General features: G+C 35.2%; 1 protein-coding gene across 3 annotated transcripts in view; it reads left to right on the forward strand.

The window, feature by feature from the left end:
* Window positions 1-25,356, forward strand: part of LOC109543624 (glutamate synthase [NADH]) — a 32,179-nt gene extending 6,823 nt beyond the window's left edge. Inside the window, exons 1-20 of one of the 3 annotated variants that reach the window (XM_048665281.1) lie at window positions 1,270-1,503; window positions 5,256-5,507; window positions 8,825-8,936; window positions 9,097-9,192; window positions 9,279-9,435; window positions 10,308-10,443; window positions 10,609-10,813; window positions 10,869-11,093; window positions 11,477-11,641; window positions 12,206-12,208; window positions 14,424-14,578; window positions 14,651-14,852; window positions 14,912-15,170; window positions 15,635-16,003; window positions 17,389-17,789; window positions 17,908-20,330; window positions 20,413-20,624; window positions 21,285-21,650; window positions 22,910-23,152; window positions 23,213-25,356. In XM_048665281.1, coding sequence (XP_048521238.1) covers window positions 5,263-5,507; window positions 8,825-8,936; window positions 9,097-9,192; window positions 9,279-9,435; window positions 10,308-10,443; window positions 10,609-10,813; window positions 10,869-11,093; window positions 11,477-11,641; window positions 12,206-12,208; window positions 14,424-14,578; window positions 14,651-14,852; window positions 14,912-15,170; window positions 15,635-16,003; window positions 17,389-17,789; window positions 17,908-20,330; window positions 20,413-20,624; window positions 21,285-21,650; window positions 22,910-23,152; window positions 23,213-23,358 — 6,120 coding nt within the window. In that variant the 5' untranslated portion in view covers window positions 1,270-1,503; window positions 5,256-5,262 and the 3' untranslated portion in view covers window positions 23,359-25,356. Of the gene's footprint in view, window positions 1-1,269; window positions 1,504-5,255; window positions 5,508-8,824; window positions 8,937-9,096; window positions 9,193-9,278; window positions 9,436-10,307; window positions 10,444-10,608; window positions 10,814-10,868; window positions 11,094-11,476; window positions 11,642-12,205; window positions 12,209-14,423; window positions 14,579-14,650; window positions 14,853-14,911; window positions 15,171-15,634; window positions 16,004-17,388; window positions 17,790-17,907; window positions 20,331-20,412; window positions 20,625-21,284; window positions 21,651-22,909; window positions 23,153-23,212 lie in introns of those variants that run through there. The other 2 variants (XM_019913435.2, XM_019913436.2) reach the window with 2 other exon arrangements.
* Window positions 25,357-25,360: the final 4 nt, after the last annotated feature.

Raw genomic sequence — 25,360 nt, forward strand, 5'->3', positions numbered from 1 at the left:
ATAGCATTTAATTAAAGCGATACTGCATGCATTTTATGCGTTAATCAGCCACTGCTTTTTAACCGAAAAAACCCTGAATTAATTATTATTTCATAAAACTTTTCCACCTGAAATTAATTCATAGTAAAATTAATGCGTACTTAAGTTCATCTAACTGTTATCAAATAACATAATAGGATGTTTATTAATTAATGAAATTTCTAATTGGAATTTCAGATTGCTGGAATAATCGCATGCATACAGAAAACAAACAATACTTAATGCTTATGAACTAATCTAATCAATGTCTGCTCGTGCATAAAAGTAATTACCTTTTTGAAGTTACATGTTGCATTTAATGTTTGCAAATCATGAACGTTCAATTATTCCATGTTGAAAATGTACGCAGCAAAAAAGTTAATGTAAAAATAACTTATATATATATAAATTTACTATGCGCATTATTCCATAATGACCTAGACTCCTAAATAACTTGGCAGTCAAGGCCTCAATCTTATTATTTATATAGTATTGATGAATTTTTTAAGTTTCAGATAACAGCAATAATGTCAAACCAGTTTCGTAATAAGTATAGCAATAAACATCCTCATGGCGTTGGGCAACTTTATACTCTTTAAAGCGTGATAGTCGAAAAGTTCCTGGGTTTTATTCAAAGGCAATATTGAAAAATTCTAATGCTTTCTCTTTATTTTTGACATTGAAGAAAAAATGTCGACCACTTACAGTTGAAAAATGATCTTCGGCTTTATTAATTTCACACTGATAGGCTTCAGTTGAAGAGCCTGATTAAAACAAATAAAAAAATGTTAATGAAACAACATGATAATTTTTATTTGTTTGAAAATTCAACGAATGTGCCCCTAAAAGTGTTACGATTAACTAATTTATGATAATTGCAAATGAAAATTCCTACTCATTCACTAGTAAAGAAGATCTTTTCAAGTTAGCTCACTTAATAATAAGGTTTTAAGAGGATTCGATAATAATGGCTCACCCCGTAGAAATTATCTAAAGTAAAACATATTCTTCATATTGTGCAGAACTATACAGTGCAATAATTAAAATGCAATCACCAATTTAGAGTTCGTAATAATCATCCGATGCTTCTAACAATACAGAACAATAATTAGCCTTGATATATAAACATTTTTTGTTCAGTTGGTGCAATCTAAATTTAAAGCATACTTGGAGCCATAATATCACATAATATAGACTTCGTACCTATTACGATTTAAGTACCAAGTGCTGAGTACGCCGAAATCCATTTATGCAATTGCTTGTTTAAGCATTACTAGTTGTTAATGAGTTTGATAATCGAAGCCAAGAACTTTTGTTAATCGTAAAATTACTAACATGTTTTGCAGAAGCAGTGTTATTGCTGTTAAGTTAAATTCGTTTTGATCGGATTTTTGGTTTGAGTTTTTGTGTAGTGAAGTGAAAAGCATTCAACATTGTCAACCCGCCAATATTTTGGAGAGTTATTGACTCGTAACGTTACTAAAAGTACAGTTTGAATTTATTTACTTCTATAAGACAGATCTTATTTAATTTTAGTCTTACTAAGTGTTTAATTCTGCTTTAAATGCTCGTTTTGAAATAATGGTCGTCATCGTTGAAATTAAGTCGCAGTCTGTTTTGTCGAAAACTAGATTTCATATTTGTGTTGACTAACCAACTTTTAATTGCGTTATTATCCTTTTTCTTGCATTTTGCGACCCATTATGTCTACAAGTATTAGGCAGTTAATATTTTGTGATAGAATGTACCTTTGTACTTGTACAAAATTTGATATTACATTAAAAAAAAAATAGAAAATTACATTTATCAAAAATTGCTAAATACATTATTACATATGTATTATTATTATTATTATTATTAATTATTTGCAATTCATTTTACTCACTTAGTAAGTTGGTAAAATTGAGCAAACTTGCTATTTATTCATATAGGATGCTCCTTCTCAGCTCCCTTCTTTTACTGCATCTACACGATTTATTTCGGAAACATTCTGTGAACGGGACTACAACAGTTTAACTCAGAGAATATTTTTAAAATTTGTAATCCTCCTAATAGAGTAAACACCCTGTATTTTTACCAGTAATTGAGACTCGTCTTACCTCGGGCTTCTCTCTAAAATGTTATTCGATTTAATTTCATAGTTTCAATTAATTATAATAAAATCCAGAAAAATTATTATTTTGGGTATATTTTCAAATATTGATAACAATTTGACTAACAAACAAAATTAAAATAGTTATTAATAAATTAAGGTTTTTAGTTTAACATATTGCGATTACCGTAGCAAATCTTCTACATGGTGTTCAAAAATCAATAGCAAACTTCTCAACATGTAACATTGAATGAACTACTGAACTACTACTGAACACCGAATTATTCGGACAAGATAACTTATTAATCATCTACAGGGTTTACAGGAATTAGTATCCAAATACTTATTTATTTCAATTTCGGTTATTGCGAAATATTTTCCAGACAAATTCATTAACCTCGTAGAATTTCCAACTTGTAGATTATGAGAATGGGAATTAAAAAAATACATTTTGTCATCATTCACATGGCTAGCAGAATGCACATTTCTTAGAGTATTTTTATATTGAATTGGCTCTAAGTTTTCTTGCCAGCTGGTGTACGAGCGTTTAGTATGATTTAGTTTGTTTCGCTACCACTGAGCAAGAAAAATGAATTGTGCACTATATTCTTAAAGCATGGTTGAAACAAGCAACATATTATTTTATGATTTTCTGGAAAAATGGTATTAGACACCCAGTATAGTCTGCATCTGCATACTGGAACTAGCCAATATGCTACGCGGATTGTCTACTTTGCTGTCTTGATATTTATAAACACTTCTTACTGCACTTATAAAATAAGTAGGCAAGTTTATTTACTTTTAACTTTGAGGAAGTAATATTTAAATAATACTCAGGTGACTATAATGAATTTGAGAATCAAAAATAAATATTTAAATTTCGACCTGTTGCATGAATTAGTGTTTATAAACTGTCGCAATAGCGGTGCCTAAAATACAACTTTCACCGAACCCGATTTTGATTTCATTCAATATTTATTGGACAATGATTGGATAGTTATTCACTCTTAAAAGGTTTTATTGTTATGTGTGGTTGTACTTTTATTGAAATTCAACCATCCATTGAACATGTAAGAAAATTCGCGCTAGCTTCGCCAGAAGATTCAGAATCTGCAGTATTTGCCTTTGTAAAACAAAGTTGTTATTCGAAAAGTTTTTTTACGGAATTTATGACTGAATCGCTGTGATAAAAAGCGCATTCGATCTTGGATGTGTCACCCGCATACACACCAAGACACGTTTTGAGTCTTGACTAATGTAAGTGCAATTTTAACTAATGTGATCCGCCAGGTTCTATTATTCTTCTATGGGGTGTGCATAAAATTTCAAGTTACTACCTGCTCTGGATTGTTAGAAATTTTCGAAGAAGAGCGTGGAGTTGAGTAAAAACTTGCATTTTCGGTCCTTAATTGTCAAGGCGGAAAAATTCACTATAGCTTGGTATTCGAAAAAAATTGACTGATTTAAGCGGCCAGTATCTTCTATAGGGTGTGCAAATTTTAAGTCACTACCTGTTCTGAATCGAAAGTTAGGAATTTTCAAAGAAGGGTGTGTAGTTGGGTGAAATTTTCATTTTCGGTCTACCATTCTCAAAGCGGTAAAATATACAATTTTTTGGTATTTGAGCACAGTTTTGACTGGTTTGCGCCACAAGTTTCTTTCATGAGATGTGGAAATTTCAAATCACTATTTGCACTTGATCGAAAGTTGTGGATTTTTAAAACACACTGTGAGTGGGATGAAAAATTTAGTTTTTGGTCCATAATTCACAGAGCGGCCAAAAGTCACAGTCGTCTGAGATTCGAATGAAATTTTGACTGGGTCATACTGGTAGTTTTTGCTGTAGTGTCGGCGAGTTTAAAGAGTCTACGGGCTCCGGAACAAAAGTTAGGAATTTTTAAAGAAGACCATGCAGTTGGGTGAAATTTTAGTTTTCGGTTCATCATTCACAGGGCGTAAAAAGTTGCGATTGTAATTCAATTAACCTTTTGACTGGTTTGAGCAGCAAGTTTCTTCTCGAAGATATATAAATTTTGAGATACTGCCCGCTCTGGATCGGAAGATAGAAGTTTTCAGAGAAGAGTATGCACTTAAGTGAAGACTTGCAGTTTCAGATTTGCATTATATTTATGTATTCAAGTAAAATGTCCGCCTGCTTGAGCTGCTAGTTTCTTCTATATGATGTGCGAATTTGAAGATACTACCTAATCTGGATAGAAAGTAAGGATTTTTCAAAGAAGAACGTGCGGCTGAGTGAAAATTTGCATTTTTGGTCTATCGACAAAATGATCAAAAAATTATTTTCTTTTGGAATTCTAGTGAAATTTTGATTAATGTGATTCGTCAGTTTTTTCTATTCTTCTATAGGGTGTGCAAATTTCAAGTTACTACTTGCTCTGTATAGGAAGTTAGAAATTTTCAAAGAGCGTGCAGTTGACTAAAAACTTCCATTTTCGGTCCTTAATTGGCAGTGCGGAAAAATTCACTATAGTTCGGTATTCGACAAAAAATTTTGACTGGTTTGAGCGGCCAGTTTCTTCTATAGGGTGTGCAAATTTCAAGTTTACTGCCTGTTCCGAATCGAAAGATAGGAATTTCTAAAGAAGGACGTGCAGTTGTTTTGGGCAGCAAGTTTCTTCTTCTATAAGATATACAAATTTCAAGATACCACCTGCTCTGGATCGGAAGTTAGAAGTTAGAAAACTTGCATTTTCGGTCGCAAAAATTCAATATATTTGATGTATTCAAGTAAAATGTCCATCTGAGTGAGCTGCTAGTTTCTTCTATAGTGTGTGCGAAAAGTTGGGTAAATTTTTCATTTTCGGGTCATCATTGAGAGGGCGAAAAAAAATCTTAATTTTTTGTCATCACATGAAAAGTTTGACCAGCTTGAGCTTCACGTTTCTGCTATAAAATCTTCCAATTTCAAGACACTACTCGCTTTAATTCAGAAGTTAGCGCTGGCCTACAAATCATATACATATATGCAATCAAAAACCTGTTCTTACAATGAGTTTTATTGGCCCAATAAGGGGGCGTGTGTCTGATAAACCCACAAGAAAAATTGTACTCTATTTTGTCTGTTTTTTTTATTCCCACAATTTTTTTCTACAAATTGTTAATGTTTGTGTCTGTTTTTTTTCAGTTATTAGATGGCAGCTCCGTGGCAGGCCCCATCAGCACAGGGCCTGTATGATCCCTCATTGGAGAGGGAAGCCTGCGGTGTCGGATTTGTAGTAGCCATTGATGGAAGACGCGATAGAAAAATCGTGCGTGATGCGCAACGTCTCGCTATATCTATGAACCATCGTGGGGCATGCGCATGCGACAATGATACTGGCGATGGAGCTGGAGTACTTACTGCCATTCCCCATGACCTTTACGCCTCCAAGCTTAAGTAAGTACTGGTAGGCATGGGTAACACTGTGTTGAGTTGCGCCTTTGAGTTGATGCCGTCCTTTGCGTTATAACTCATCGCAACTCTTTTTTCAATTTTCGCAATTTTTTCTTAAACTCCTACAGTTTATAACATATTTTGCTCAAATTTTTAAGGTAGACTAATGTTTAGACCCTTTACCCGTAGGTAAGACCACTGGTTGTGAAAATCTATCGGGTGTTCTTTTTTCTAGAGGCATACCCCATTTTACTCCACCAAACTTTTTTGTGGTGCGCCACTGACTTCGACCGAACACATTTTGCATTTTTAATATGTTGTCTATATGTATAGTTATCTCATTTAATATTCTTCTCACATCTACAATTTAAATGTAGAATTATACCCAGATAGTATAATAATAAATTAGGTACTTGGATATGTAGAAGTTGTCTCAAGCAAGTGTGAAAAACACGACTGACATTTTTTTTAAGCCAAGGCCATTAAATTTGTTAGATGTTGAACTGAACTTCGTATCATCACAAAATTAATTTTATTGAAACACAATCTGTTGACAGTTTTTTTATATTTTTGTTGAAAATATGTACAACCGTTTATTGATATAAAAGCTGTAGTTCGATAAATCTATCGGCACTATAGAATAGTGTTCTCGTAAAAGTAAGAAAATATTCAAAGGATGAAATGCAAAATTTGTCTTTAAACAAAATTTGTCCTATAAATGTGGCATATCATATTGAAGACATTGAGACTTTAGTAAACATCTGATGCACTAAAAATTAATGCAAGTTTCATAGTTAGTTTCCATGAGACACCCTCTATTGTTAAAGTTTCAGTTATTAAGGTTTTATTCAATTGCGCTTTTTGTAATTAAAGTCAACATGTGACTTATATATACATATAAAAACAGTTAATGGACACCATTCATAAAAGTTGAATTTTTCAACTCAAATGTATCTCTGAAAGAAAATGTGTATCAAAGTACGAAAATTTATTACATTTAAATTAACCGATTTTTTATCCGAAACTTCAAGTTCTTCAAATTTCTTCGGGGAACCAGTAATGAAAAACAAATAAAGGGTGAGAAGAGAGTTTTAGTGATATAGAACCACTTTCAAACTTCCAGACCATAAAGCACAAAAACAGTGACTTTTTCTGGATATAACGGGGTCTCAATAATGGCTTCGGGATCTTCGTCGCTCCAAATCCGGCAATTTTGTTTATTTACGCAATCATTGAGCCAAAACCGATTATGTCGACCCTAAAATGAACGTTGCGCACGGTCAGTTTGGTGAAGTAAACAGCGATTTTTGAAATAAATTGCCGAATTTGAAGCGCCGAACATCCCAAATCCGAAAGCCATTATTGAGACGCCGTTTTATCCAGAAAACCCACGGTTTGATGTGCTTTTTTATAGTCTAGTGGAATCAAATTGGTTGAAAATTCGACTTCTTTCGTGGGTTGCGCTTCATTCCAGCCGGCCGCTGCGCCCATATGCGCCAAATCATATTTAAGCTATAATGGCATTCAATTGCCTTTTCAATAAAGGCATTGCCATGACTTTAACGTGAAATTTATCAGTTTTATTTCAATTTAGTTTCAAGTTTTATACCTCTAAAAAAACCACCGTTTATAATTGTATTCCGAATTTAAGTTTTAAGTTAAGTGTTTTGGGGATAAAAATTGTTTTAAATCTATTTTTAAAAGAATTTATATTCATATTGATAACGTGCTAAAAAAATTATGTTACAGGTTATTGAAAATTGAAACAGTATTAGGCAAAATTATTACATATACCAACTATTATACATGATTCGGTAAGCACATGATCAAAATTATAATGTGGCTCAAAAGACGACGATCTGACTTAATGTTTGTTAAGAAAAAATGTCTGATTCTTAAGCATTTGATGGTTAAAGCTCTTAAAAATTATGTTTTTTTTACAATTTATAACTTCGACAGAATGTTATGATCGATTTTAATGAGCTTGCTGTGGAGTTGCTCCTACGTAAAACTCATATTTTAATTAAGTTATCGCGCATATCCGCCTTGGGTAAGTGGTCAATTATTGAGTGCTGGTACCAAAATTACCAGAACTCTATTACGTGGTGGCTTTGTTTTGCGAGATGTTTGTGCTCTTTGCATATTTCTGTTATATTTATAATTTATGCGCTAAAACGATTTTTATGTTTTCTTTAATTTAAATTAAATTTCAATAAAATCTTTTCCCAAGAGCACGAAAATATCGGAAAAAGATTAATGATGAATTGAAACAAAAATGAAATGATTTCACATATCAAGGAAAAAGTTCTGCAAGTTTTTTTACAGGCGCGCAAAAATGTCCCAGTGCCATTTTGATCATAGATTTTTATTGGACACCCTACTCTGTATATAAGCTTATCTCGATAAGTCTGTGATTTAACTATGTACTACGCAGAATTTGCGTTTAATCAGAAAGCCGGTTAATCAGAGCAAGCTGTTAGGTATTTAAATACTTCAAACATGATAACAGCATATCAACAACAACAACAACAACAACATTGTTTTTAATGGAAAATAAATGCCTCTTATGAGTGAGACATTCGTCATAATTTACGTCGTCTAATGTAATTAATTAATTACATTAGATAATTCATTCATTCGCGATAATTTATAAATACAGGATGCGAAAGTTATTTAATGAATAATTGCTTGTTATTTTAAGATATAGTTATCTAATTAATGAGAAGTCAATTTGCTTTTACGTAAAAAAAAATCAAAATCAATTCCTGGGGTCATTTATTGTCTATTTATCAATTAAAATACGTTTCGGTGTTTTCCACCATCATCAGTTTCTCGAAAATAACAGATAGTAAAAAAAAATGTTTTCATTAATCTAAAAAACAATCACAGTTTGTCAACAGCTTCATCATATCACACACTAAAATACATTACAATTGCAACACTTTAAAACATTCTGAGATTAATTAGGCCTAAAAAAAATATGTACTACATTTTTTGGTCAGTATTCTGCCGACCCACCTCATGTTTTTCAGCGTGTTTTGATTCATCATGGCAAGATTTATTTACTGTGCTAATTTAAATATATGCTTCAAGTAAAACGTGAATACATTTATTATATTATATAAAACCATACCGTTTTTAAGCGCTTTTGGAAATCCTTATAAATTTAAATGCTCCTGACATTAACCAGATGTTGTTTATTAAAGTACCAATTATCTACAATAGGAAATTCCATCAATAATGTAAAACAAAAGAGTATTTTTAAACATTTCCAAAAAATTTCTACTGTTGATATAGCTGAAAATGTGTTTTTCTTTTAGGGACGAAGACAATGTGCAACTGCCACCATTTGAACGATATGCGACCGGAATCATTTATGTGGACAAGCTTCACCACCAAGAATCTGAGACTAAATTTGGTGCCTTGGCAGAGGTATTTCAGAATTCAAAAACATATTTTTTTTTTTCAAATTGAGTTTGATATAAAACACATTAAACGTTTTCTAAAATTTCTATGAAAGTAATTATATATCTTTGTTCAAACTAGTACTATAAAAATGTATGTAATATATATATTTTTTAATTTATTTAAGGAATTGGATTTGTCCGTGTTGGCTTGGCGTACCGTACCAACCAATAATGCCGCCATAGGCGCAGTTGCGAAAAACTCTGAACCTTTTATGAGGCAGGTAAGCAGATATAAGTACATCTAATAAATGAATAACAAATCTGTAACATCAGACTACATACTTTTTTACCAGTGATTCTATTGTAGGTGTTTGTGGTGCCGAAAGCAGCACTAGATAATGCATCTGATGAGGAGTTAGATCGTGTTATCTTCGTATTAAGAAAGAGAGCAAGCCACGAAATTCCGGCTCCAACTAAGAGATTTTACATCTGTTCGTTGAGCCGGAGAATTGTAGTCTATAAAGGTAAAAACCTATATTCCAGTTGAATTTTTATATATGTAGTAACAGGAAAATCTGTAGATACCAACGTAAACTGTGCCACTGTTACATAAATGGTTTTTTAAATCCGGATATTGTTTTTATTCACAAATTTCTCGAAATGTAAACACAGTTACTACCAGTTCAATTGGAAATATGAAGAACTCATCGCTCGGCTAGTAATACCTGTAAATAATGCCCTCGTAAATACTATATAGTTGGCCAGATGAGGCATGGCGCTTGATGGTACCGATCAGTACACTGAATATTTAGAATGACTAGTTGCCTTAACTAGATGCCTTAACTTTTAAATGTTTACTAATCATTCAAAGAAAAAAAAACATTAGAAACTGCTACAGATATTATAAAGTCAATGTTTGTATTCTATTCGCGCTATTTCTATTAGTAATATTGTTCTTAACTGATCTATATGATAGAAGACCACAGAAGATCCAAGAGTTTAATAATAATATTCACGGAGCAGTCCTTAGTCGCAAATTCCAAAGAATACATTTAAGAAAAAGTTATTTAATTAACATAATTGTTTTAATGTTCACAAAATGCTGCAGAAAACACGATAGCTACAATAATTGTTACTTTTTGTATTTTTTCAGAGGATTTTAAGAGATTTTCTTTTTGTATTAATATTTTAATATATTTTGTATCAATGAAAATACTATATACATAAACATACCTTGGGACACTGTAGTGAGTATACTTTAATAAAGGCTTATTAGTTAAAGAAGCTGCAGACAACAGAAATAAGGAAATTAATTAACTAGGAAAAACTTTACCGATTTCTATTTGACTTGTTATTTACGGTATTAATTTATTTTTGAGTCTCATTATTTTTGTAGGTCAGTTGACTTCAGATCAACTATGGACTTACTTTCCGGATCTAACAGATCCGCTTTACGACACCTACTTGGCTTTGGTGCATACCCGATTCAGTACGAATACTTTCCCTAGCTGGGAAAGAGCACATCCTTTAAGGTGATTATAATATTCACGTAAAAAATATGGAAATCGACAAAATTGAAGCACATGTAAATTTTCTCGAGACCAAGAGACATCATTTAATAATTCGACATCACCTTGACTCTTTTCAAAAGAGGCTGTTTTTCAATAAATTTTCAACACCGACTAATTTCTCTTCAGAATGATAGCCCACAATGGAGAAATCAACACCCTTCGCGGGAACGTAAATTGCATGAAAGCCAGAGAAGGCGTTATGAAGAATCAGATATTTGGCGAAAAACTGAAGCAATTGTATCCAGTTGTTGAACCCAATCTATCCGATAGTGGATCGGCTGATTGTGTGCTGGAATTTTTGGTTCATGCCGGCCAAAGAAAACTGCCAGAAGTATGAGCGACACTTAGAAAGTTGAGAAAAGGGTTTCGATAAAATAATGTTCCAGGCTGTGATGACGATGGTTCCGGAAGCATGGCAAAATGACCCGACGATGCCGGAAGAGAAACGTAACTACTATCACTGGGCAGCCTGCACAATGGAGCCCTGGGATGGGCCGGCTTTGATTTCGTTTACCGATGGGAGATACATCGGTGCTACTTTGGATAGAAATGGACTCCGACCCTCTAGGTTTTACATCACCAAAGATAACATTATGGTTATGGCCAGCGAGGTAGGTTTTTTCGTTGATCCGATCAATGGAGTTTGTATGTAATTTACAGAGAATAGTATGTAATGTCCAATTTGCTCAAATATTTGTTAGTATTTACAATTTTATCTACGGTCCTTTTCGCTAAATATAATTAAAAAATTGCGTTTGTGTTCCGTTCCAAATGCTGTTTGTGAATCAAGTAAGAACATTTTTAAATTCAAGTGATGTTAATATTATAGTCAAGTCCACTTTTTCTATAAGGGTAAGGACAAAACACAGATTTGTAAAAAATGAGAATGGATTTGACGCTATTAAAGAGTGGTACATACTTCAATTACCACTTTCCTGGTCTCAAATTTCTTATGTACTATTTTTTAAGTCTATGTTTTATTTTTCATTTTTAGGTGGGTGTATATGATGTAGACCCAGCCAATGTTATTTTGAAGAGTCGTCTGAAACCCGGGAGAATGCTGCTAGTCGACACTAAGGAGAAATCTGTTATTCAGGATGTGGAACTGAAACATTACATTTCGCAATCCAGACCTCATGCAGAGTGGCTTAAAGAACAGGTAAATTATAAGAAAATTGATACATTTTAAATAAATACAACCTACACTGGATTTCGCAGAAACTTTTAGAGTATATTCGAACGAAACTAGACTGTTTGTTAGAAAAAGAGATTTAAAGCAAATATATGTATATGGTTCATCAAATTTGTACTTTTTCCATTTATTTAAGTTTTATTCTAATAAAGCAATAAAATCATATTCGGAAATGTTCTCAAACGGTCCTTTCACGTGTGCCCGAAAAATCACAATGTCAAAAATTGATAAAACTGCACCGCTTTCAGTTCAAATGCGAAACTCTCACGCACACGCATTTTTCCAAAGCCGTGTACTCCCAGAGTTTTTTGACGCTGTTTAATTTTTTTTATAAATGGTTTATGATAAGTTCAGCTCTTTTGGTTATCGAGATATTGCAGTTTTTTGCGATTTTCTGGAAAACTATGAAAGCTGGAAAATTACCGTTGGATAGTGCTCGATGTACCCGATATTTTATAAAGAATAACTTTTTTCGAAAGGAAGTTTTGTTTCGGACATTTTTGGCGATTTTTTTTAACTATTCCTTAACAGATGGTTAGATATGGAAAAGTGACATGACAAATCAATTTGGTTGGTTCAAAAAATTTCTAGGGCTACAGGGGAAGACGCAAAATTTTGTATGCACAGGGTTATTGATTCAACTTTGGCCACCCCGTTTTAACGGGTTTTTATCTAATTTGAAAATTAGAGAAAAATGTTAAATACAAAAGTTGTAGATATTAACGTCTAGTTTATTTTAATATAGCATTAAATGATACAAGGTGTCTCAAATTCAAGTGACAAACCAATATTCGAGCATATTCCTAAAACACTAATTGACAATAGCAACTCCATCTTAAATCCATTCGGCAAATGGGAAGAAAAAAACTACATTTAACTCCATGTAATAGGTAAATTTTGGTACCGATCAATTGGAAATGCTTCCCAAAAATCAGAAAATGTTGATGATTATATTCGAATTAGACCGTTAGACCGTTCAGATTTGGTTAAAGATTTGTGAACGCCATAATGAGAAACTATGTTTCCCTTTTTAGCCAATAAATCTAAAAAATGTTCAACAATTTACATGTTTTTATGTAAACACAAATTTAAAAAAAATCAAAGAATAATAGAGGGATAGCAAAGCTTTAAATATATTTAAACTGTTTAATGTTTTTTCTACATGTTTATAGTCTTTTCCATTTTTGTTTGCCACTGTTTTAAAAATCTATAGTAAATCTAAACGTTTACGTTACTGCTTACGAAAAGCTTGCGCTCTGCAAAAAGGTTCCGCATACTCTGCTAAACAGTGGCGTCGCCTAGATATGGTGATGGTATTAATTACCTTGAGGTGCACAATCAAGTCAAGTATACATATATTTAAAAAGTTCGTAATTGCCAAATTCAGCTTTAAACCATCTCTCTCCTAGTGGTTGGACACCTAAATATATTTTTTAAATTGCCTCATTTGGCTCAAATTTGGAGAACCGGTTGAGCTGTAGAGCGTTAGTTCTCATTGCCACATAGAGCCTTAAAATGCTAACTTTTGGTACTAAACAGAATTTTAGGAAAGTTTACAGTTTTCACGCAAAGTGTGCAAATTCAAAATTTATGCGCGTTTTGAAAACCGCATCTTCTAGTCTTTGGTTCATTCTCAGACTGAAGATACTTTTGGTTTTGATTTTTCGTCTGAAGTTGATACTAAGATTGCTTTGTAACGTATAAATAAATCAGAGGTTTAATCGACTTAAACTCGAAGAAATCTGTTTATGATTCTGGATTATATTTACGTACCAATAGCCCCTTTGTAACACATTACGGTTGAAATATTTATTAAGTTTATATTAGCGAGTTTGAGCGAACAAATAAATGTGAGCTAAAAATTTTTTTAGGAATAAACTTAAAAACATGCGGTTTGTTTACTAGTGTGCAAAGCAACGGCACCTTTTCCATATGGATATACTGCACTTACTTGGCTTTAGTCATTTGTCGTTTTAAAAATATTGGGAATGAGTTCTGTTTTACTGCATTTTTTAAGAGGAAGGCACTTAAAAATATTTTTATATATATTTTTAGTTAGCTTGAAATAATTTGCTATATTGATCAGCTATCAATACCATCCTCATCTATTATCAACCATGTTAATAATAGAGTCATTGTATATGATACGTGGCAAAAATAGTGCAGACAATATTTGAATTAAGAATCGGCTGAAACGAGATTCTCAATGTTTCGTTGTATTTGCTTCAGTGGAAATTCAATAGTACATTTTTTTACACTTAAGATTATTAAAAGTGCAAAGTTCATACTGCCAATTGGCAATGCATTTATAAAGTTATATTTTTCCCAAGTCCAATAAATTTCTGATTTATTATTGAACTAACGACTCTAATTTGAAATTCGATTTTTGCTTATTACTATTACTTTACTTAAGACTCGACTTGTAGATTTAACACGTTTACCAGTACAATTAAAAACACTTGTAGCGCTTTATGAAATTGATGTGATACTAAAGCATAATTTTTCTTTTTCTATATTGTTCCGACGTCTACAGATGGTGAGTTTTCGTAGTGACGACGATTGCTTTCTGTGCAAATGCAGATATTCGTTTTGCTGTACGATTTTTCTTAGTTAGACGCAAATTAGATTTGTATTTTTGATTAACATAGTATGCTTGCGTGTAGTCGTATTAACCCTATTTCTGTTATTTTCCTATGCAAATATTTTAATAGCATTGTGGTAAAGGGGTTAAAATGGGTTTTTCCTTTAGATTTCAATGGATGAATTGAGAAAAGCTCACTTGGAAGCTGGTTGTTCAGCCAAGCCAAAATACGAGCCAAGTGGATTGAGTGATAAGCGACTACCATTGTATGGTTACTCCACTGAGACCATTCATATACTGTTGTTACCCATGATCAACAATAAGTAGGTATTTTGTTTAGAGAGCCGCTTATAATTAAGCAATGACTAATTAATAAATTCACAATTTCCTTTCAGAAAAGAAGCGCTTGGCAGTATGGGCAATGATGCCCCTTTGGCATGCCTCTCCAACTTTGCACCGCTGCTTTTCGAGTATTTTAAGCAATTATTCGCCCAAGTGACCAACCCGCCTATTGATCCATTCCGCGAAAAGGTTGTAATGTCTCTTCAGTGTCCGATTGGTCCAGAGGCCAACATTTTAGAACCCAATGCTAAGCAGGTCAGCATTACTTCAAGCAAATTTAATATTTAATTTTGCATAAAACACGTTTTTTTTAGGTTCACAGATTTTGGTTGAAAAATCCGGTAATTTCTATTGCGGACTTAGACGTGTTCAAAAATATCTCTCATAGAAATTGGTCGTCGCATACTATCGACATTACATTCCCTGTGGAGAGTGGGATTGAAGGATTCCTGAAAAAATTGCAAGAAATTTGCGATCAAGCCAATAAGGCAGCGAAAGCGAATGAATTGATTATTTTATCTGATCGACTGGCTGGCAAAAATCGTGTTCCGATTAGCAGTTTGCTGGCATTAGGTAAGTAAACATAAAAAATATATCGAAACATAATAATAAATCACTGCCACATGAATGGGGACATTTCCAGAAGGAAAAGGTTTAACAGCCGTAAATTGCGACAAACATGTTTTTTGCTCGAAAACCTACTGAAATTTGATCTTGGAGAAAATATGTTGGAAGTAGCTAATGATCTTTACAAATAAAGCCATTTAAATTTTTAGCAAAGTGACCCTAAAATTCATCCCTGTCATATGATATCATATGGAAGTAAAATATGTTAGCACCCAAAACACCTCAAAATATCTAACGGGTATATAACCAGTTTATAAATTGTAGATTTTCTCTAACGGCGCTGCTCCTTCAGTGGTCACATGCCCCGTTTGTAAATTTTCCTCCTCTATTTGAATATTTTCTTTTAGTTTGTATACAAAAATTGTGTATTACTGTAGGCGTTACAGCAAAACTTTTTTAAAAATTTCTAGGAGCAACTCATCATCATCTAATCGAAACTCGACGACGAATGAAAGTGGCGCTCGTAATTGAAAGTGCAGAAGTTAGAGAAGTGCACCACATTTGCGTTCTACTGGGTTATGGAGCTGATGCGATTTGCCCCTACTTAGCTCTAGAACTAGCATCGAGCCTAAGAGACCAAGGAATATTGGATACGAGCTTAACTGACGAAGCGATTTATCAAAACTATGCACAGGCCATGCAAACTGGAGTAAGCAAAGTTATGGCAAAGATGGGCATCTCCACCTTGCAGTCCTACAAAGGGGCCCAGATATTTGAGGCTGTGGGTTTGGCAGATGAGGTTATTGATCGATGCTTCAAGGGAACACCATCGAGACTCGGTAAAAAGCAATCTCAATTATACATCTTGTCTACATAGGTACAGTCTTGAAATAAGTGATTTTTTGAAACCACTAATTGCATTTTTTTAAATCAAATACCCTCTATATTACTGCATGTTCGGGAAGACCATTAAATTTACATGATTAATATACAGGGTGTTCCATTGAAAAAAGCAATTGATGTCTTTGGGCGGAAGACCACTAATTGCTAAAGACACCGCGTATAATTTAGAACAAGTTGCTGTATGAGGGCACAATCAAAAAGTTTTTCGAACCCAGTTAATTTCAAATTTGCATCTATCCAAATCGCGTTATAATTCAAGATTTCTTAGTGCTATGTTTTTCATAGTATTTTGAGTGCACACACTATTACTTGTGTGGTACAAATTTTCAAAAATATCGAGCATTTAGTCGTGATCGAGTATTAACATATTTTATTCAGGGGAAAAAACTTTGTATATTGATTTGTAATCAGCTTGCGTTCGTCTGCTCAACGCTGCGTTCTTTCTCCGTGGGAAATACTTATTTTTTAATGTTTTTTATCTTTACAATTTATAAAGGCAAAAGCATTTTACGATCTGACTTAACTTTTGTTAAGAAAAAACTTCTAGCTTCTCCGCTATTAATGGTCAGAGGAAAATAGGATTTTTAAAACGCGAAATAGTAAAAAAAAACGCGATTTTCACATTTTTTTTACTATTTCGTTGTTTATGCAAATACCAAACCTTATCAAGCTGGCGCACCTCAACATTTTCGATAGGTACACCATTCTTGAGCGATTCCGATCTATATAGTTATCTAAGTCACCTCACGTTAGAGATATATTTGAAAAATTTGGCGTAATTCTCCTGACCTATTGGGCAAGTGGTAAATTTCAGCAGTTTACCACTTGTGTCTTGGCACAAAAACTACCAGAAGTTTTTATTTAGTAGCTGCAATCAACTGACTTTTTGTTATTTGAATGTCAAAATATAATGAGTGCATCGATAGGAACAGTATTTTTATTTGCTATACAAAAGGGCTATCGACCCATGTTGGTACCTTAATTATATATTATTAATAACCATTGTTTAATATTTTGCGTGACCTACATGCTACGAGCCGGACACGATAGTTGCCTACTAATGTGTAGGGGCCTTAAGAGATTATGGTAACTGGTGATAGAAAACAACTCTAGAACTGTGAAAAGTGACTTTTTTTTTAAATATTCGGGGAACTTAATGTTCCACTGAACAGCTAAATTTATAGCGAATATCGTACCATATTTACGTGGTTCGCGATTCGTACTACATACATAACTCGTTCGTTAAAAAGACCAACTTCCTCAATATGTAAATTCCTCAATCTTATGAACTAAATACAAAAACGATCTTTCGAACTTGCAGGAGGAGTAACATTGGAAATGCTAGCGGCCGAAGCATTAGTACGTCACAAAACTGCGTATGAAGTGGGCTCCGATTCGCTTGTTCTAAGGGATGCTGGCAAATACCATTGGCGTGCTGGTGGTGAAAAACATTTGAATGAACCCGCTAGTATTGCGTCCCTGCAAGAGTCTGCTGTGAACAAGAACAGATCTGCCTACAATCGATTCGTTGAGTCGACAATGCAGTCAGTGAGAGATTGCATGCTTAGAGGCCGATTGGAGTTGAGAACTCTGGATGAGCCATTGCCATTGAATGAAATCGAACCGGCATCGGAAATCGTTAAACGATTTGCCACGGGAGCGATGAGCTTTGGATCCATCAGTTTAGAATCACATCAGACTTTGGCGATTGCAATGAACAAGGTAAGTTAAGAACTGACTTGTTGAATCCCGTATGTCCTATGATACTTTACACATTAAGCTACTAGGTGAATTCTCATATTAATCAGGACAATTGACTAATATTAACTTTCTTGAATAGCTGGGCGGTAAAAGCAACACAGGAGAAGGTGGCGAAGACCCAGAAAGATATCTCGACAGTGAGAAAAGATCAGCTATTAAGCAAGTTGCTTCCGGACGATTTGGGGTAACGTCTTCATATTTGGCACACGCTGATGATCTGCAAATCAAGATGGCACAAGGAGCTAAACCTGGAGAAGGCGGCGAACTGCCCGGCTATAAAGTTACCGCTGATATTGCTAAAACTCGTCATTCTGTCCCGGGGGTAGGGTTAATTTCACCTCCTCCCCACCACGACATCTATTCAATCGAAGATTTAGCTGAACTTATATATGATTTGAAATGCGCCAATCCACAGGCTCGCATTTCCGTTAAATTGGTATCTGAAGTAGGTGTAGGAGTGGTTGCTAGCGGTGTTGCGAAAGGAAAGGCGGAGCACATTGTTGTTTCAGGTCATGATGGCGGCACCGGCGCCAGTTCCTGGACAGGCATAAAAAATGCCGGACTACCCTGGGAATTGGGTATTGCCGAAACGCATCAAGTCTTAGTTTTGAATAATCTCCGATCACGAATTGTCTTGCAAGCTGATGGACAAATCAGAACTGGCTTTGATGTGGTGGTTGCAGCCCTTTTAGGGGCGGATGAGATCGGCTTAAGCACCGCTCCTCTAATAGTTATGGGCTGTACCATGATGAGAAAATGCCACCTAAACACTTGCCCAGTAGGAATCGCCACTCAGGATCCTGTACTTAGAAAGAAGTTTACTGGCCATCCAGAACATGTAGTCAACTATCTTTTCATGTTAGCTGAAGAGATTCGGGAACACATGGCAAAACTAGGCGTGAGAACCTACCAGGAATTAATTGGGAGAACTGATTTGCTCAAACCGCTTGAAACCGGTACACCAAAGGCCAAGATGCTGAACTTAAACCTCATTTTACAAAATGCATTACACATGCGACCAGGAGTGAACATTAAAGGAGGGTCCAAAGGCCAAGACTTCCAGCTAGAGCATCGATTAGACAACCAACTCATTGACCTAGCTAGGCCAGTGATTGAAGGCACTCAAGACAGCGTCGATATAGAAATGAAGATCAAAAACGAAGATCGATGTTTCAGCTCCACACTAAGCTATCACATATCTCTCAAATACAACGAGGAAGGCTTGCCTGATGGCAAATCCGTTAATATCCGTCTCACTGGCTCTGCCGGTCAGAGTTTCGGAGCCTTCCTAGCAAAAGGAGTCTCTTTAATTTTGGAAGGAGATGCCAACGATTATGTGGGCAAAGGTCTCTCTGGTGGTTCCATTGTAATATACCCACCGAAAACATCGCCATTCGAGTCCCATTTAAATGTTATTGTAGGCAACGTCTGTTTATATGGCGCAACTTCTGGGTCGGCTTTCTTCAGAGGAATCGCGTCTGAGAGATTTGCCGTGAGAAATTCTGGGGCTGTGGCGGTTGTCGAAGGAGTCGGCGATCATGGCTGTGAATACATGACTGGCGGAATTATTCTTATTCTCGGTTTAACAGGGCGAAACTTTGCGGCTGGCATGTCAGGCGGCATTGCGTATGTTTGGGACATCGATGGAAAGTTCTCAACAAAATGCAACATGGAAATGGTCGAACTCTGCAAATTGGAGGATCGTGATGATGTGCTATTAGTCAAGAAACTTCTAAAAGAATTTGAAGAGTTAACTGGTAGTCTGGTGGCCACAAAGCTCATCAATGAATTTGACTCCAGAATGAAGGAGTTTGTCAAAGTCTTCCCATATGAATATCAACGAGCGCTTAAACAAAATACAATTGTCAAGCAGGCGACTACCCAATCAAACGAACCGAAGATCCTCGACATCGAAGATACAGTAGGCGACTCGCATGAGCCCAGGAAAGCGGAGCGTGCTCTGGATAAAGTTAGAGGTTTTATGAAATATCAACGAGAGACTGGACTGTATAGATCTGCAGACAAACGCATGAAAGACTGGGACGAAATTTACAATTTCCAACACGTGAGGAAAGGACTGAGAGTGCAGGCTGCCAGATGTATGGAATGTGGTGTGCCATTCTGCCAGTCTAACTCACACGGTTGTCCGCTTGGGAACATAATTCCCAAGTGGAATTTGATGGTGTTCCAGAACCAATGGCGCCAAGCACTACATCATTTGCTTCAAACGAACAATTTCCCGGAGTTCACTGGAAGAGTGTGTCCAGCACCGTGTGAAGGAGCTTGCGTTTTAGGAATCTCCGAACCAAGCGTCACAATAAAAAATATTGAATGTGCCATTATCGATCATGCCTTCGACAACGGCTGGATTGTACCTCAGATACCAACATCGAGAACGGGCAAAAAGGTAGTCGTGGTGGGTTCAGGACCATCTGGTTTAGCTTGTGCACATCAGCTGAATAAAGCTGGATATAATGTGACTGTGTTCGAGAGAAACGACAGGTAATATTTCCACTAGGACTAGCCTGTTAGAGACGTCGATAAGTAATTACTAAGTTATTAATAAATGTGTTGTTCTTTATAGGGTTGGTGGCCTGCTACAGTACGGTATACCGACTATGAAGCTGAGCAAGCAAGTAGTACAAAGACGAGTTGATCTACTGACTGCGGAAGGCATTGTTTTCAAGACCAACGTCAATGTCGGAAGCGATATTTCTGCAAAGGAACTGAGCGAAGAATTTGATGCTGTCGTTTTGTGCACGGGAGCCACTTGGCCTCGAGATCTGCCTTTGCCAGGTAAAAAAATATACTAGTTATATTTGCACGTATATCTTCAATCTGAGGTGCCAGGGGAATTCAAACAAATGTACATTTGCTTTTTTGCAAATTTTAAAACAACTACTTGTTGAGTGGTTGTTCAAATTTATACTTTAGTTATACTTTAATAAGATACTTAAAAACTTGTGGTTTTTTAAATATTAATTTTATACAAAATCTTGTTGTTGGTGAGTTGTAAGTTTAAGAATGTTTACATAAAGAAAGAGCTGAGAAATACATTTTACGCTTTGAAGAGCACAATTCAGAAACTAACCATAAATGGGCTACAACGTTAATACATATGTCATGACATATCTGCTGGATGCTTGCGGTTGCAATTTTTCCATAAAAATATATGAAATTGTAATTCTTTCCAACTGAATTGTTGCTAATTTAATGAAATTTAAAAAAGTATCGTAATGTTTGTATTGTAATACCTATTTAGCTTTACTAGAGGTTTTCCAAATGACTATTGAGCTCCTTAAAAATATTGCTTAATGGCAAAGTGCATCTTCAAGAGCTAAAACTAGGAGAATTTTTTTCAAATAAAACAATCCAGTACTCTCCAAGTGAGCCCTAAAAGTAACTCAGTAACCCCCTAAAGAATACGCAAATAGAAAACGATTAATAATATTCTAGGACGCCAACTAAATGGAATTCATTTCGCTATGGAATTTCTGGAAAGTTGGCAGAAGAAGCAAGGTGGAGCCAATCACGACGGTCCGCATGCTAAAGACAAGCATGTAATTGTGGTAGGAGGTGGAGATACCGGTTGCGACTGCATCGCAACTTCGCTTCGCCAGGGTGCAGCTTCAATCACGACTTTCGAAATTCTTCCACAACCTGGACCGAATCGATCCAACGACAATCCGTGGCCACAGTGGCCGCGAGTCTTTAGAGTGGATTACGGACATGAAGAGGTCAAAGTGAGGTTTGGCTCAGATCCTCGTGTGTTCAGTATCATGACTCAAGAGTTTTTGGATGATGGTAATGGACATGTCAAAGGTAAGCCCGTTTGAACATTTCTGTTAAATTTGTTTCTTAAACATCTCCTCTTCTAAATCGGTTTGCATACTAATCGAGAACATTGCGAATGTTTTACTATCAGCAGTTGATACTCTTGGAGTATTTTTACAGTTCTTTAAAGATATTTAAAACGCAAAAAAATGTGCGTATTTGACACTCTTCAGATTTTTCAAGAAAACACGGGTAGTGTCTGTGCCGGCATGAATATAATAACAAAAAACACCTTGGCTTTGTATACTAGAGATACTTTCGGTTTTTGTGTCTAAATCAATTGCGTCCAATCCAAAGTTAGCAGGATTAATTCATCGAATTCTTAACACCCTGCATAAAAAATATATTCAGATGTTCCGAAGCTAGTGAGTAAAAAGTTCCAGAAAAAACACGAAAATTGCTGGAGGATGACGACATTCAGGATAATGCCGGAGAATGGCCCACACTTTGGTTCGTTATTTCCACCAAGGTTCGGCTGGAATCCGTAGAAGATCCTTGTTTGATAATATTTTTGTCTCGTGGCGCTGTCCGATGACCGCGGATTCATTCTTGCTGTTTTATTAGTCTCTTAGTAGTAAAATGTTTTTGCGAGGGATATTTTTAGGGCCACCCCTTTACGATATTTCCTTCGGCCGCACATCTTTCATTTCGAGAAAAACACTGCCTTAAATTCGGGAACCACCTGGCACTCGCTAAATATAGTTTTTCTATAGCAAACCGTGGTCTGGCTAGACAAAGAAAATATTCGCATATGAACGGCGAAAATCTAATTCACTTTTGTATAATTAAAAGTTGGAATCAGCCGGGTTCTGATCACTTAAAGTAAAGTAAATCGAAGTGCGCCCCAGAAACAACCTGATCATGCAGAATGCAACCTGGAGAAAAAACGGGACTGACTCTCCTTAATCCCACTGTGCAGACTTATTTATAACCGATTAAAGGGGGTTCCCCTGCACGATACGCGCTCTTCCGCTGTGCACGCCATTTTTTTATCAGCAGAATGGGGTTCCCTTGTAATACTGGGGTTTCCCTGCACGACAATACCTTTAAAGCTTGGCACCCTTTGAGACACTGCAAATTGCTGTAGAATGAAAGTAAAAGCAATTGCTGAAGCCAAAAAATATAAACTGAGAATGAAGTCATACTCAAGGCAGCACCCATTAGCGGGATTTTTGCTTTCGCTGCTTCGTATTTTAATTGAAGACATAATAAGCCATCAATAATGAACTATTTTCAAATATTTTCAGGGGTAAAGACTGTGAATGTTGAATGGGTGAAAGACGAAAGTGGCCGATGGCAGATGAACACCGTGCCAGGAAGTGAGAAAGTCTTCAAAGCAGATCTGGTGCTGCTTGCAATGGGCTTTTTAGGACCCGAGAGAGCGATAGGAGACCAATTGGATCTGGAACTCGATCCCAGATCAAACTTCAGTGCCAACAATTACAGAACGAACGTGAATAACGTGTTTGCGGCCGGGGATTGTCGAAGAGGTATTGCCTAATGAAGTTTTCAATTTCTCATAGCTTGAATACACTTGCGTTCTCTTCTAGGACAATCGTTGGTTGTCTGGGCGATATCTGAGGGCCGTCAAGCGGCTCGAGCTGTGGATATGTTTTTAAATGAAGGCAAAACTACACTACCTGGTCCCGGAGGAATCATTCAACCCACATTGCCGGTTATAGATTCTGTTGTTTAAGCATTGAACACATTAACGACAAAGTGTGTATTATAATTTCTATTTCTTCAGGTTGTAAGTTTGCACAACGAAATTATTTGATTTGAGCAGTCCAATGCATGCAAACATCTATTTGGGTCGGTATAACAATAAACCCATTTGTGGAGATATAAGAATCGATAGACCGGCAAATAAAAATATTAATGTAAGTGGTTGATACAAGATGCTTGTAACAGAGGCCTGAATGTGTATTAATTCCTATAAAGTTTGTGCCCTGATGCTATAAATCCAATACTTAACAAAATTTCAGCAGGGTAAAACGATATTTTTAATTGGGAAAGCCTACCTGAACTGCCTTTGCCTTTAATCGGTGTTATTTGTTAGAAGTAATTCACATTCAAAACGACTACTATAGTTGGAATAGTGGTGTTTATATTGTCCTTGTACCTATTTACTGTAAATTGAATAATTAGGGACAATGGGAGCACGCGTACTTGGTTCAGGACGATTGTCTATGCGATTTAAACCTTCCGCGATTAATATTAAGTTTAGCTTTAAGAGGTTTACGTCAACTACAGTAATATTTTCTAAATATGACATACCTGTATTTGTTTTCTAGTTACTTAAATATCAATATTGCCAGTACTTGAAACACAGTTACTATTTGCAGTGCTGCATGCGATTCCATTTAAAAGTAACAAATCGAAAGTATAGCCTTAGTTATTCAAGACAATAACTTGTTGAAATGTGATGTAAAGTAACTATTTAGGTGGAGCGCCAAAATAGAACTAAATCAATAGGTGTTAAATTATGTTACTAATTATTATTGTAGACTTTAGGGGTTCTATACGTAATCGAAAAAGTCTAAATTCTTACAATGTTTCTGTGTTATTAATGTGAGATTGTTAATTTTAGAATTAAGGATGAATATCCACAAATTTGACCTTGGTTCGTCAGCAAAAACCTCAGAGAGTATTATTAAACATTATTCAGTGACCCTCCGATTTTTATCGAATATTTATACTGAGCTGTTTCATTTAAGAGTGCAACGGTGGGTGTGATCAAAAGGGTCTCCAAAATAAAACCCCACAAGGCTAAAGCAGATAATTCGCTTAAATTCGGCACTTTGATAAATTGAACACAAACCCCATATCCAAATTATTTTTTGTAGTTGAATTTCATTGAAGAACTTGATGAAATCACATAAATATCAAAATTTACTGTTTGGTTTAATAAATTATATATTGATTCGCTACATTATAAGCTAATATGCGTTTTTCTGTAACAAAGTGGTCCAATTACTTTCCTGATATTCGGTCAGCGTTTAGTTGAAGTTTCGATAATGGGGTTCCAAATTTACTTTAATTATTTTATCATTTTCGGAGGTACAATTAATGTACTCGCGAAAAATCCTGTAAGCAGTTGTGAGTTAAACAAGAAAGCAAATGGAGAGCTGCAGAAAAGCTGGTGGGACTGAATATTTCTTTAATATAAAGTATTTTAACTATCATGTTAAACCATTTCTATTATTTTCCAAAGAAACCAGATTGTTAGGTATATTTTCTCAACATGAAAAATTACAATTACTGTAATTTATACTATTTCTGCGTAGTGCGTTTTTCTTTAATTGCAGAATAAACTACTATTATGCAGTTGTGTTCTTAAATGAGCCTCCTTGCATGTATTATTAAATTGTCCACAATTCTATAAGATGCGAATCATTGCATCTCTTAAACCCTATTTTCTTGAGTATTAGCTGAGTACTTAATACCAAGCTAAAAACGCACATTTGGTTAAACGATGACTTAATTATACCATACAGCTACGTAGGTACTCAAATTATTGGGTAATGTAATTTTAATTTAACTGTGCGCCACTTAAGGACTTCAAATCTATTATTGGTGCAATTCAAAACGATACTCTCGTAAGATTTTTAAAGATGTTTCACTGTTCAGAAGTAATTAATTGAGGTTGATAAAATCATAGTCAATATATTAAATAGATGTTGTTACTGCATTATAAA

Source organism: Dendroctonus ponderosae, unplaced genomic scaffold, assembly GCF_020466585.1.
Source record: "Dendroctonus ponderosae isolate FM_Combo_2020 unplaced genomic scaffold, Dpon_F_20191213v2 Dpon_F_20191213_3, whole genome shotgun sequence".
Lineage (NCBI taxonomy): Eukaryota > Metazoa > Arthropoda > Insecta > Coleoptera > Curculionidae > Dendroctonus > Dendroctonus ponderosae.